The 14,206-nt window shown below is 35.2% G+C and overlaps 1 protein-coding gene across 2 annotated transcripts in view; it reads left to right on the top strand.

Moving 5' to 3' along the window:
* The first annotated feature begins 4,892 nt into the window (after window positions 1–4,892).
* Window positions 4,893–14,206, top strand: part of FASTKD1 (FAST kinase domains 1) — a 33,958-nt gene continuing 24,644 nt past the window's right edge. The window contains exons 1-3 of one of the 2 annotated variants that reach the window (XM_014557734.2): window positions 4,893–5,003; window positions 5,843–6,362; window positions 8,322–8,390. In XM_014557734.2, coding sequence (XP_014413220.1) covers window positions 6,028–6,362; window positions 8,322–8,390 — 404 coding nt within the window. In that variant the 5' untranslated portion in view covers window positions 4,893–5,003; window positions 5,843–6,027. Of the gene's footprint in view, window positions 5,004–5,842; window positions 6,363–6,647; window positions 6,739–8,321; window positions 8,391–14,206 lie in introns of those variants that run through there. The other variant, XM_032479646.1, reaches the window with a different exon arrangement.

The following is a 14,206-nucleotide window of genomic DNA, read 5'->3' as shown; positions in this document are numbered from 1 at the left end:
CATTTGGAAACAATCCTCCAGCCTCAGTCAAGCCTTCAGATGACTGTTGACATCTGACTTCAATTACATGAGAAACTGTGAGCTGAAACTACTCAGCTAAGCTACTTCCAAATTTCTGATCCACAGAAACTGTGGGATAATGAATGTTATTTAATGTTAATTAAGTTTGGGGATGATATACAGCAATGTATAACCAATACAGAGAAGAAAAAAAATAGATGGAATGTGATGGAAGTTCTCTCTTGTCTAATTCTACCTACCTGTTTTTTTGGCTTCATTCTCTTGACTGACTTCTTCAAGAGACTACCTCACATCTTAATAATCTGAGTCTCTGCCAGCTCCAATTATAAAATGCCAGAGAAGTCTTTGATGAGTGTTGCAACAACAGCTCTAAAATTTGTGCTTCCATTTACATAGCGAGGAGTGTCACTGGGAAATGTCTGTCCTGCTAAGAACTATGCATCTAAGTAAGGATATGTGAATACTCATTAGTGGAAAGTGAGTGAAACTGATGTGTATTACATCCAGACCAAGATGTTTATCAAGCATTATTCTTTTTCCATGTCCTCTCTTCCTTTTTTTGTCAGCTGAATTGAGTACTTTAAGGCCTTCTGTGGACTATGAAAGAAACCTAATTCCCTGAATCTTTACGTGGAGAAAAGTCCTCCACTGACCAGGAATACCCACATTGGAATGTGATGTGATTGAGAAATCAAATTCTGTAGGTTAAGCCACTGACATTTGGCTTTATTCATTACAGCAGATAACATTACCCATCTAATAGGCCATGGGCCTAAAGTGCTAGATTTGGCCTAACCTGGGTTATTTCAGTCTTTGCATTGTGAAGAGTGGCGTCTGATACCGAAAGAGGGGAAGTAGGTGGGCTGGGCTACTATAATTAACTTACCTTTAGTTTAGAATAATGAAAAATTTTGCTTCTACCCATAGTTGGATAAACTTGTGCTTGTTCTAATTTTCTACCAATATTATGTTTCACTTAAAAAAAAAATCACACCTGTTGTCACATACATTTTACAGTAATATAAGCAATTGTAAAAATTTGAACATTCTATAGAGGTATAAAATTAATTAATTGCCCCTAACGCTTTCCAATTCCATTTCTTTAAGGTATTCAATGATACATTCTCTGACCCTATACTAACATTAAAAACCCTTATTTAATATCTGTAATTCTCTTCCTTTCACAAAAATGAGATCACATGTATTACTCTGAAATTTGCTTTTGTTTGCATAAAAATTATTATGAACATCTTCTTTGATATCTATAAACCATTCTATAGTATGGATATACTACTATAAGTTATCCAGCCATTCTCCTATTGGACATTTCAGTTGTTTCAAGTTTTGGTTAATACAAATAATACTGTAATAAACATCCTTTTACATATATCCTTATATATTGATGTTTATAAATCTGTAGGAAACACAGCCAGAAGTGAGATTTTCCAGTCTCAAAATGCATTTTAATCATGTCATGGAGGGCCATGAAAGGTATCCTGAAAGGTTGTGGCACTTCAGGTTTGTATGAAAGTGGCTGTTTTCTTCCATGGAAGTTGTTTTCAATCTTTTTAGTTTTTGCCAATTTAATGGGTGAAAGAATGGTACATTTGTATTTTGTAATTTCCTGATTACCAGTGAGGTTGGTCATTTTTCTGTTGAATCCATTTTTAAAATTGTAGTGAAATAGGCAAAACATAAAATTTACTATCTTAACCATCTTAGAGTGTACAGTTCAGTAGTGTTAAGTCCATTCACATTAAGTACATTCGCAACCAATCTCCAGAACTCTTTTTGTCTTTCAAAACTGCAACTCTGTACCCATTAAGCAACTCCTCATTACCTCTTGCCCCCAGCCTCTGACAACCACTGTTCTACTTTCTGTTTCTATGAATTTGACTACTCTCTGTTCCTAAAATAAGTGGACTCATACAATATTCATTCTTTTGTGTCTGGCTTATTTCAGCTAGCATAGTGTCTTCAAGGTTCATTTATGTTGTAGCATGTGTCAGAATTTTCTCCCTTTTTAATAAAATTTCATTATATGTATATATGACATTGTCATTATTGACTCATATGCCAATGGACACTTAGGTTGCTTCCACCTTTTGGCTATTGAAAATAATGCTGTACCATTGGTGCACCATTGGTGTACAAATATCTGTTCAAGTTCCTGCTTTCGGTTCTTGTGAGTTAATACCCAGGAGCAGAATTCCTAGATTACATGATAATTCTGTGTTTAATTTTTTGAGGACTCATCATACTGTTTTCCATAGTGGCTGCTCCATTTTATATTTCCATCAGCAATACACAAGCGTTCCAATTTCTCCACATCCTTACCAACACTTATTATTTTCCGATTTTTTGATAATAGCCATCCTCTTGGGTGTGAAGTGGTATCTCATGGTAGTTTTGATTTTCATTTCCCTAATAATTAGTGATGTTGAACATTTTTTCATGTGCCTATGGCCATGGAGAAAGGCCTATTCAAATCCTTTGCCCATTAAAAAAATTTTTTGGTCATTGAGTTGGGTGAGTTCTTTATATATTCTGGATATTAATCCTTTATCAGTTATATCATTTGCAAATATTTTCTCCCATTCTGTGGGTTGCCTTTTCACTCTGTTGACAGTGTCCTTTGATGCATACAAGTTTTTAATTCTGAAGAAATCAAATTAATCTATTTTTTTCTCTTGGTGCTATTGGTATTATATCCAACAAACACATTCCTTACTGACAGAATTACTCCAGGAGAAAAAAAGCATTCAAGTTAATTTGTAAGGGAAAAAAAGGTTCCTGACATTGGGGAAAATGATTTGATGTTTGTAGCTAAACCTCAATGTTATTTCAAACTAATCTTACACATTTTAAAGCATACCGTGCTCCTGTTGGAATAAACAATCTCATAGAATATTGAGATCAGACAGGGTCATTGTTCAACACAAAATACCCAGGATTCCCCTCTTGCTAAATGAGTAAATGCTATGTCTTTACCAATTTCAGCTTTATTCCTCCTTTACTCTGCCTTCCCTATAGTTAACATTTATTAAGTTGCCCAATCATAGAATTGCCCTGTTTCCTAACAACACTCAAGATAGAACAAACCTCTTCTTCCTTATACCCTCCCCAAAATTGCCTAACCAAAGCCCTAATCCTATAATAAATTCTTTCTAATACTCTTTTACTGAGCTGCCAAATGGTTTTCTACGATGTTCATTTTCTCTGAGCTGCAACAAGTAATCCATCAACTGCAGGTTTTTGCTGTTTTTTTGGCTGAAGGACATTGACATTTGTTAGGAGGAAATTTAGAGCTACTTTTTATTAACCACTTAGTAGCCCTTGTAAAAGATACTTCTTTATGATTTAAATCGTTAGCTAAAACGTAATTCTGTGTCTGTGGATTTAAATTATTACCTAAATTTTGTTCTCAGGTGTGATTTGTATATAACTGCATATGTTATGAATGTCCGAGGCTGCAAGTAGAGAAAAGTCACTAACAGTGACTAAACAAAAAGGATTTTATTTTCCTACACAAATGATTCCAGAGGGAGGTAAGCTACTGGCGTTTGTTCCTTAGGCTGGTCTCCTTACAATTCCACAAATGGATGAGAAGGAGACAAGCAGCCCCCAACAAGTGAAGAAACCACCCTGTCATTATCATTTAGGCTTTATTGTTTCCAGGAGCTGGTCTGGCACTCATAGCCTACCTGTGGTATTCTGTTGAGCGTAATTGCACAGACTAACATGGGACAAGGTCACTCTCTGACTGATGGGTCAAGCCAAAAACAAGACCATTTGATAATCACATCTGAATTAACACAAAAACAGAACTTTGTCCAAATCACAAAAAAATGATCAAACATCCACCTGTCTTGGCTAATGTGAGTGGTTACAGCTTCTTTACCAATTAAAGCTTTAAGTTCATTTCATTCCTTCTGCCTTCTAAAGTTTGTTAAGATACTCAATAATGTCTTCACAGCCTCCAATCTAGAGAAAAGTACCTCTTAAACCTCTCTAAAATCACTTAACGCAAGGCTGAATACTATAATATGTTCTTTCTAACACTTTCTTGACACCCGTTAGGATGTGTTCTGCTTCATTGCAACCAGCCAGTAATACCAACTTTGTTTAACTCTAGGTGTACTCCTGGTGGTCTTTGACTCAAGGGCCTTGACACAGTTCATGCTCAGTCTTATCTCTATGCTTTTTCTCACATTTATTCTAAAATTCCTTCTATTCTGTGTATTCAGATCAACCTCCATTTTCATAGTTGTTAGTATCAGTAGATCTGGTTCCAAACAGCCTAAATCAGTGCTCTGTGATTAGTGGTTGCCTAGGTGTGGGAGGTGTGGGGCAAGTGACTGCTAAATGGTTACAGGGTTTCTTTTTGGAGTTATAAAAATATTCTAAAATTGATTGTGGTAATGTTCTACGACTCTTGAGTTTTAAAAAGCCATCGAATTGTGTACTGTAAGTAAGTGATGTATGTTGTGTAAATAATTTCACAATAAAGCTGTTTTAAAAAAACCCTGTGGTCTAAGACTGGTACCTGCCTGCCACTACACAAGCGCAGAAATCTGAGAGAAGAGTTTAGATGCTTTCATAGCCATTTGATAATTCCATACATGTTGTATAAGAAACAAAAATCTGTACGTGTCTTTTCTATGTTTAAGTTTTCAAATTTCACTTTTCTATATATTCATTTCTATTGAATATTATAAAAATATAAATCTTCCACGGACTGGGCGAAAACCTCATGGAGTTGAGAAACACGGACCTTAAGGGCCTATCATTTCAACAGTTTAAGATGTGCGGCCCACGTCTCTCTCAAAGTGGAACTACAATGCCCAGAATTCCCCCAAGCACGTAAGCAGGTCTCTTCCTCGCCGCGACGTCCCCTGGGGCATGTAGTGCGTGTCTCTGGCCGCGCACGCTGCGCTCTCCCGGCGTTTTTCCTGGTTTGGACGGACACCCGCAGAGGAAAGGTGATGTCTCTCGAGGAAAGGCGAAAACCTCTGGGATATGAGGGAGGCATGAATGACAAAACCGGGCCTGTTGCGTCCCTTGCTGAGGGACCAGGAATAGTCGAGGTCTGAGCCTTCATAAGCAGCCTTCCCCGCGAACCTTCAGAAAAGTACCCAAGGCGTTGAGGGACAAAGTCAGGGCCGGGTAGACAGGTTTTATTTTTTGCAGCCAGCACATTTTTTGGCCCGGGACACACGGTTCGGCTGAGACCTAAAGGCCTCCTTCCGGGTATTGGGTTTCCGGAGCGCGGAGGACTAGGGCTGGGCTAAGACTACATTCATTCTCTCGGCACTACTGTGTGCCAAGGGCGGACCGTGCCTGCCATTTGCAAGGGTGTCGCTGTTAACCCTATACTGTATCTGTTCAGAGCTGGTACCCATCTCTCATTTATAGTCCCAAGGTACCCCCTCCCCCCCTTTTAGTTAAGTGCCTTCCCCAAGGTCACTTAGCTGAGGGGGAGTTAAAATCTTGGTATTCTAACCGCTGAGCTGCTTCCACTTTAATTTGTGGACAGATTTCAGACTCTTGAAGATACTTTGCGCAGGTTTTTGTGTATGTTGCGACCCAGGTCGGCTTGGCTCAGAATGTCGTACTGATTGTCACAAAGTAGCCAATATTGTCTCATCGTTTTTTCTTGTGAACAGACAAGTTGGCATAGCCATAGAGAGGACTATGAGGCTTGGTTTGTTGATGTAGTCTGTAGTTAATGCAGCAAAAACTTGTTACTTTAATTAGAATTTTGGAGTTAATTTCACATTGATAATATATGCATAACCATGTTAAACCAATTTCTTTACAGAAGCTGCATATTGGAATGGATTTGGAGTCATCATAATGGAAACAAAAAACATGAAGGAAAAACAGTTATTTTTATACCAGCGTATTATTGCACATGACTGCTAGTCGCAAAAGGTTTTCTTTACCTAAGAAAATTATGATGTAAATGAAAAGATACTTTTCCCCTCTAAACTCATTGTTTCCAATATGCTTCGCCTACGAGCTATTTGTCCATTCTCTTGGAGGGTGTTTAATTTTCGACTCTTGAGTTCTGAATCATTAATTAGCCAGATGAGTAAGTGTACAGATGAAGAGCAAATATTTGATCTTATTGAAAAAAACAAAGCCATACTTTCTGAAAAGCAAGTGGGATGTGCCTTCAGTATACTTTGGCAGTTTCAAAAGCAGACGGTCAGCTTGTCAAAAAATGTAAAAGGTATCAGAGACCATCCCCAGTTTCTTACTCTTCATAATTTAACTACAGCTAAAATGGAATTCATGAATGATGATACCCTGGTGAATGTGTTGTACATCACACAACAGTAAGTAATGTACTTTTAGATTTTATAGAAATGATTGTAGGTTATATTTTGACTTTCTAAAAATTTATTTAAAACGAAAAACAGTGTTTTTTTCCTGTAAATAGTTTTTCTGATCGTCTAATATTTTAAAACTATTTACAGGCTATTATTTGATTACAGTAATCATTTCTCATCATGTATGTATATCAAAACATTACACTGTACCACCTAAAAATAGATAATTTTTATTCATTAATCATACATCAATAAAGCTGGGGAAAATTTAAAAAGAAAAGAAATTTTACATTGTTTGCAATGAAATCCAGCCTTCAGAAGAACTGGATTCCCTTAAGGAAGGATTCAGCGGCTACATAAAGGAAAAAAAAAAAATACAGAGGTAACAATTAATCTGTTTACTAGTCTTATTGGTGGAAATTATCCAACCTGGGAAGGTATTTAAGTAGCTATAGATGTCAGCCTTGCACAAAACAGAGATACAGCTGTTTTTATTAGGTAGACAACATATATAGGAAAGGGACTTAAGGGTTTACTTATTTGGGGGGTTGGTGTTAGACTGAAAAAGAATGTGTCTCCTCCTTTTGGGTGGTCTTTCTCAGACTGCAAAGTTTTTTCTCTGAGGTACATCATGAGATGGTCAAGATAATCAGTTTTGCTTTCTCAGTGGTCATAATAGTGTGGGAAATGCTGAATCAGACAAAATTAAACAGATCTTTATTGCAGGACTCTTCAGAGTCTTTGGTATGCTAATGTATATTGTGAATCTCTAAGTTGGGAGTTTCCAGACTCCTTTAACCACAAAACATGTTGAACACCTCACAAGAATACTGCTAGATGGAGAATGGTGCTTTTTGACGATTTGCCTAAAAACCATCTTTCTATGTATCCTCCTAAGTCATATTTTAGTAAGGAAAGGATTTTAGGAGTAAAATACAATTTTGTTTTCAAGTTTTTTAAACAGCATGTAGTTCGATTTTGTTTCATGACTCAACTTGAAAGTCTTTGACTTTTAGTAGACAAATACCATAGGCTTAACATTATAAAGATGTTGAAGTCAGTTAAAAAGAGATTTTTTTTAAGTACAATATATATATGGCTTAATTATATAGAGAAAATATCTCTTGTTGGTGCAGGTATATGCTTTGCATTGTTAGAGAAGGAACTGCTATATGCTTCTGGTAGTACAGTATGTATCAAGAACTATAAAAATACCCTTGCGACCCAATAATTTTGCTTCTAAGATTTACCCTAAGAAAGTGATCTGAGATACATGTAAAGATTCTTGCACATGCTTATTCATCCTAGGATTGCTTATAATATTGAAAAACTAAGATTTTAGTAAGTAGCTGAGTATTTAAGTAATATTATATTCATATAATGAATGTTATACAACCATTAAAAACCATGTTTTGAAGAATATATAATGATATGAGCAAATGCCCACAATATAATGTTAACTTACTGAAAAACGGGGTTAAAAATACAAAAGAAGTATGTATATTTTATATGTGTGTGGAAAAATAACTGGAAAGAAGTTCTTCAAATTAATGATGGTGTAGATATTTATGAGTAGCAGAATTATAAATGATTTTATTACCCTATTAAAGTTTTTCTTTATTTTACAAACTTTCTCCTATAAAAATATTTTTACAATCAGAGCAAAGTAATACATATTTATTTGTACTTTTAACATAAAATATGTCATTGAACATTTTCATTGTTCAGTAGAGGGTATTGAAATGAACAGATGAAAGGATGAGAAGGGCACTGGGTAAAGTATAGGTGTTTTGTTACATTGTACCAAGAAATCAGAATACTAAAATGGGAGCAGATCAGAAATAAGGACTGTGTAAGAGTATAACTTGAGGTTCCCTTTTGCATTATAATTCTTACTGCATGTGTATTTTTAATACTTTTAAAATGTTTATGTATGGAAAATTATTTTCTCTTGATTTTATTGAGGTTTGGTGTTGAGGTCCATGACCCACTAGTTGAAGCACTAGTTACAGAAGCATGGCGAAGACTGGAAAGGCAAGTACTCTGCGTTTATCAACTAAGATCAGGGTTATCCTGTTTAGGATTAGCATAGTGAAATCTTGTAGGGAAGGAATGGGGAGCTGCTGCCTAACTATCAAGCTTCATTGAAAAAAAAAAGTATTTAAACTCAATTTAGTTCGAGGGTTTTTTTGACTGTGTAAAGTGTGTGTGTTTTTTTTTTAGCATAATGAAATCTTGCAGAAAAAGAATGGGAAATGTATTTTTTCCTTAAGAGAGAAAGAAGAGTATTTCAAATATTCCTCTTTAAGATTGGGGAATGTAGTGTGGTTTTAATCATATACAATTAATCAAAATATAAGATGGAGTCACAGCTATTCATGGACTAGGCTTTTTGAATCTTCTTTTCTGGAAGAGTTTTACTTTAGAAAGAAAAAAATTCTGAGTGATAGGCTGTCAATAAAAACCTACCTGTAACTATCTTTTGTTGAGGGTGAGGAGAATAATCTTAGTCCTTTTGTGAGCAATTCATACTGGAGTTGTTCCTCCTTATCCAAGGGTAATTGATTCTAGGACCCTTTCGGATACCAAAATCCAGGAATGCTCAAGTCCGTTACATAAAATGGTACAGTATTTGCATGTAACCTATACACTTCCTCCTGTATACTTTAAGTCATCTCTAGGTTACTTATAATACCTAATACAGTGAAAATGCTATGTAAAGAGTTGTTCAGTACGTGGGAAATTCAAGTTGTGCTTTTTGGGAACTTTCTGGGATTTTGTTTTTTTAACTGAATATTTTCAATTTGCCCTTGGTTGAATCCGTGGATTTGGAACTCTTGGATATGCAGGGTCGACTGTACTGGATTTTAGGGGGTTAGAGTTGGTCACTCTTGATAAAAGCTCAAAACCTTTTTCTTCAAAGCAGCCTTAAGTGTTCTGTATATTGTGCATCTTGAGCAAATCAGTTGTAGGATAGATGCTTCTTTTTTTTTGGTTTTACTATCTACTAGTTAAACAATTAAATTACAAATATACAGTTGTGCTTCCCAGTGAATCAGACATTTCTTTAAAATTTTTCTTCATTTCAGAATAGCTCAGATAATGACTTTGTACTGTATGTTTTTAAAATTTGTAGCGGTAGTTTTATTATGATACTAAGTTATAAACATTTTAAAATCCCTAATTTGTATTCCATATATATACAATTTCTAATAGAATCATAGAATAAGTGTTAATTTCTGATTTTTTTATAGTCACAGTGACCTATGATATTTATTTTTTGTTACTACAGTAGTGGTAAGCAACTGATTTTGCTAAAATATCTATGACTTTGTTATATAAATATAGTTTATAATAATTCAAATAGAATAGATTTATGATTTAGCACTATATGATGGATCATAGCAAGGATAGTTAACATATATTTGAAATTCAAATTTAAAAGCCTCTTTATTATGGAAGATTTTAAATATTTACAGAAGTAGAGAGATGAGTATAATAAAGTCCCATGTGCCCATCATCCTTCAACAATTACCAACATGTTGCAGTCTTATTTTGTCTAGATCACCTCTAATTCCTTCCCTACCCTTCAGTACAGTTTAAATTATTATATCATTTTATTATAAATACCTTAGTATGTATTTCTGAGAAACAAAAAGCAGTCTTTAAAAAAATATATAATCACAAAGCCATTATTATACCTACAAAAATGAATCCTTATTCCTTACTATCACCTGATAACTGGTCTGAGTTCAAATTTCCTTGATTGCTCTATAAAGAAAGATTTTTTTTTCACATTTTATGAATGGACTTTATTAAAAACAATAAATTTACATGCAGTTGACATTGTCCTAGGAAATCCAGTCTATATGCTATCTGTTTCTACGGCAACCAAGAAATATGATGTGGTTAAGTCATGCACCTTATTCTCTAGTATAATTCATTTCTTACCATTTCTTTTTTTTTAAACTTTTTTTTATTGATTTATAGTCAATTTACAATGTTGTGTCAAATTCCAGTGTAGAGCACAATTTTTCAGTTATACATGAAGATACATACATTCATTGTCAATTTTTTTTTCACTGTGAGCTACCACAAGATCTTGTATATATTTCCCTGTGTTATACAGTATAATCTTGTGTATCTATTCTGCATATGCCTGTCAGTATCTACAAATTTTGAAATCCCAGTCTGTCCCTTTCCACCCCCCTGTCCCCTTGGCAACCACAAGTTTATATTCTATCTCTGTGAGTCTGTTTCTGTTTTGTATTTATGTTCTTTTTTTTTAGATTCCACATATGAGCAATCTCATATGGTATTTTTCTTTCTCTTTCTGGCTTACTTCACTTAGAATGACATTCTCCAGGGACATCCATGTTGCTGCAAATGGCATTATGTTGTCATTTTTAATGGCTGAATAGCATTCCATTGTATAAATATACCACAACTTCTTTATCCAGTCATCTGTTTATGGACATTTAGGCTGTTTCCATGTCTTGGCTATTGTAAATAGTGCTGCTATGAACATCGGGGTGCAGGTGTCTTTTTGAAGTAGGGTTCCTTCTGGATATATGCCCAGGAGTGGGATTCCTGGGTCATATGGTAAGTCTATTCCTAGTCTTTTGAGGAATCTCCGTACTGTTTTCCACAGTGGCTGCACCAAACTGCATTCCCACCAGCAGTGTAGGAGGGTTCCCTTTTCTCCACAGCCTCTCCAGCATTTGTCATTTGTGGACTTTTGAATGATGGCCATTCTGTCTGGTGTGAGGTGATACCTCATTGAAGTTTTGATATGCATTTCCCTGATAATTAGTGATATTGAGCTTTTTTTCATGTGCCTATTGATATTTGTATTTCTTCCTTGGAGAATTGCTTGTTTAGGTCTTCTGCCCATTTTTGGTTTGGGTTGTTTGTTTTTTTCTTATTAAGTCGTATGAGCTGCTTATATATTCTGGAGATCAAGCCTTTGTCGGTTTCATCATTTGCAAAAATTTTCTCCCATTCTGTAGGTTGTCGTTTTGTTTTACTTATGGTTTCCTTTGCTGTGCAGAAGCTTGTAAGTTTTATTAGGTCCCATTTGTTTATTCTTGCTTTTATTTCTACTGCTTGGATAGACTGCCCTAGGAAAACATTTTTGAGATGTATGTCAGATAATGTTTTGCCTGTATTTTCTTCTAGGAGGTTTATTGTATCTTGTCTTTTGTTTAAGCCTTTGATCCATTTTGAGTTTATTTTTGTGTATGGTGTAAGGGATTGTTCTAGCTTCATTGGTTTACATGCTGCTGTCCAGTTTTCCCAACACCATTTGCTGAAAAGGCTGTCTTTATTCCATTGTATATTCTTGCCTCCTTTGTCGAAGATTAGTTGACCGAAAGTTTGTGGGTTCATTTCTGGGCTCTCTTCTGTTCCATTGGTCCATATGTCTGTTTTTGTACCAATACCATGCTTTCTAGATTACTGTAGCTCTGTAGTATTGTCTGAAGTCTGGGAGAGTTATTCCTCCATCCTCTTTCTTTTTCTTCAGCAATGCTTTGGCAATTCTAGGTCTTCTGTGGTTCCATATAAATTTTATTATAATTTGTTCTAGCTCTGTGAAATACATCCTGGGTAATTTGATAGGGATTGCATTAAATCTGTAGATTGCCTTGGGCAGTGTGACCATTTTAACAATATTGATTCTTCCAATCCAGGAGCATGGGATATCTTTCCATTTTTTTAAAGTCTTCTTTAATTTCCTTCATCAGTGGTTTATAGTTTTCCATGTATAAGTCTTTCACCTCCTTGGTTAGATTTATTCCTAAGTATTTTATTGCTTTGGGTGCTATTTTAAAGGGGATTGTTTCTTTACTTTCTTTTCCTGTTGATTCATCGTTAGTGTAAAGAAATGCAACTGATTTTTGAATGTTAATCTTATAACCTGCTATGTTGCTGAATTCTTCAATTATTTCTAGTAGCTTTTGTGTGGACCTTTTAGGGTTTTCTATATATAGTATTATGTCATCTGCATATAGTGACACTTTTACCTCTTCTTTTCCAATTTGGATCCCTTTTATTTCTCTCTTGCCTGATTGCTGTGGCTAGGACTTCCAAGACTGTGTTGAGTAGGAGTGGTGATAGTGGGCATCCTTGTCTTGTCCCAGATTTTAGTAGGAAGCTTTTGAGTTTTTCACTGTTGAGTACTATGCTGGCTGTAGGTTTGTCATATATAGCTTTTATTATGTTGAGATATGTTCCCTCTATGCCCACTTTGGTGAGAGTTTTTATCATAAATGGGTGTTGAATTTTATCAAATGGTTTTTCTGCATCTGTTGAGATGATCATGTGGTTTTTGTCCTTTCTCTTGTTGATGTGATGTATTCCGTATGTTGAACCACCCTTGTGTCCCTGGGATGAACCCCACTTGGTCATGATGTATAATCTTTTTTATGTGTTGTTGGATTCTATTTGCTAATATTTTGGTGAGGATTTTGGCACCTATGTTCATCAGTGATATTGGCCTATAATTCTCTTTTGGTAGTGTCTTTGCCTGGTTTTGGTATCAGGGTGATATGGCTTCATAGAACGAGTTTGGGAGTATTCCCTCCTTTTCAATCTTTTGAAAGAGTTTGAGAAGGACTGGTATGAGTTCTTCTTTGTATGTTTGGTAGAATTCCCCGGTGAAGCCATCGGGTCCTGGACTTTTATTTGTAGGGATATTTTTTATTGCCATTTCGATTTCATTTCTAGCGATCGGTTTGTTCAAGTGGTCAGTTCCTTCTTGATTCAGTCTTGGTGGACAGTATGTTTCCAGAAACTTGTCCATCTCCTCTAGGCCATCCAGTTTGGTTCCATATAGTTTTTCATAATATTCTCGTATAATATTCTATATTTCTATGTTATTTGTTGTAATTTCTCCATTTTCCTTTCTTATTTTGCTAATTTGTGCTCTCTCTTTTTTCTTCTTTGTGAGTTTGGCCAGAGGTTTGTTGATTTTATTTACTTTTTCGAAAAATCAGCTTTTGGTTTGATTGATTTTTTTCTAGGTTTTTTTAAATCTCTATTTTATTTATTTCCTCCCTAATTTTTATAATTTCCTTCCTTTTGCTGCCTTTTGGGGGTTTTTGTTCTTCTTTTTCTGGTTCTTTCAGCTGGTGGGTTAAATTGTTTATTTGAGATTGTTCTTTTTTGAGGAAGGCCTGTATCGCTATAAACTTCCCTCTTAGCACTGCCTTTGCTGTGTCGCATAAATTTTGTGTGGTTGTGCTTTCATTTTCATTTGTCTCAAGGTATTTTTTAATTTCAGCTTTGATTTCCTCATTGACCCATTGGTTTTTTAATAGCATATTGTTTAATCTCCATGCTTTCCTTTTTTTCTCCTTTGTTTCTCTGTTGTTAATTTCTAGTTTCATGGCATTGTGGTCAGTAAAGATGCTTGAGATAATTTCTGTCTTCTTAAAATTGTTGAGGTTTCTTTTGTGCCCAAGTACATGATCGATCCTGGAAAATGTTCCATGTGCACTTGAAAAGAATGTATATCCTTTTTTTGGGGGGTGTAATGCTCTGTAAATATCCACCAAGTCTAATTTTTCTATTGTATTATTTAATTTCTCTGTTGCCTTATTTATTTTCTGTCTGGAAGATCTGTCTAGTGATGTTAATGTGGTGTTAAAATCTCCAACTATCTCTGTTAGTAATTGTTTTATGTACTTTGGTGCTCCTATATTGGGTGTATATATATTAGCGAGTGTAATATTCTTATCTTGTATCACTCCTTTAATCATTATAAAATGTCCTTCTTTATCTTTCTTTATGGCCTTTGTTTTAAAGTCTATTTTGTCTGAAATCAGTACTGCCACACCTGCTTTTTTGGC

Source organism: Camelus ferus, chromosome 5 (assembly GCF_009834535.1).
Source record: "Camelus ferus isolate YT-003-E chromosome 5, BCGSAC_Cfer_1.0, whole genome shotgun sequence".
NCBI lineage: Eukaryota > Metazoa > Chordata > Mammalia > Artiodactyla > Camelidae > Camelus > Camelus ferus.
This window is presented reverse-complemented; position numbering and strand designations above follow the sequence as displayed.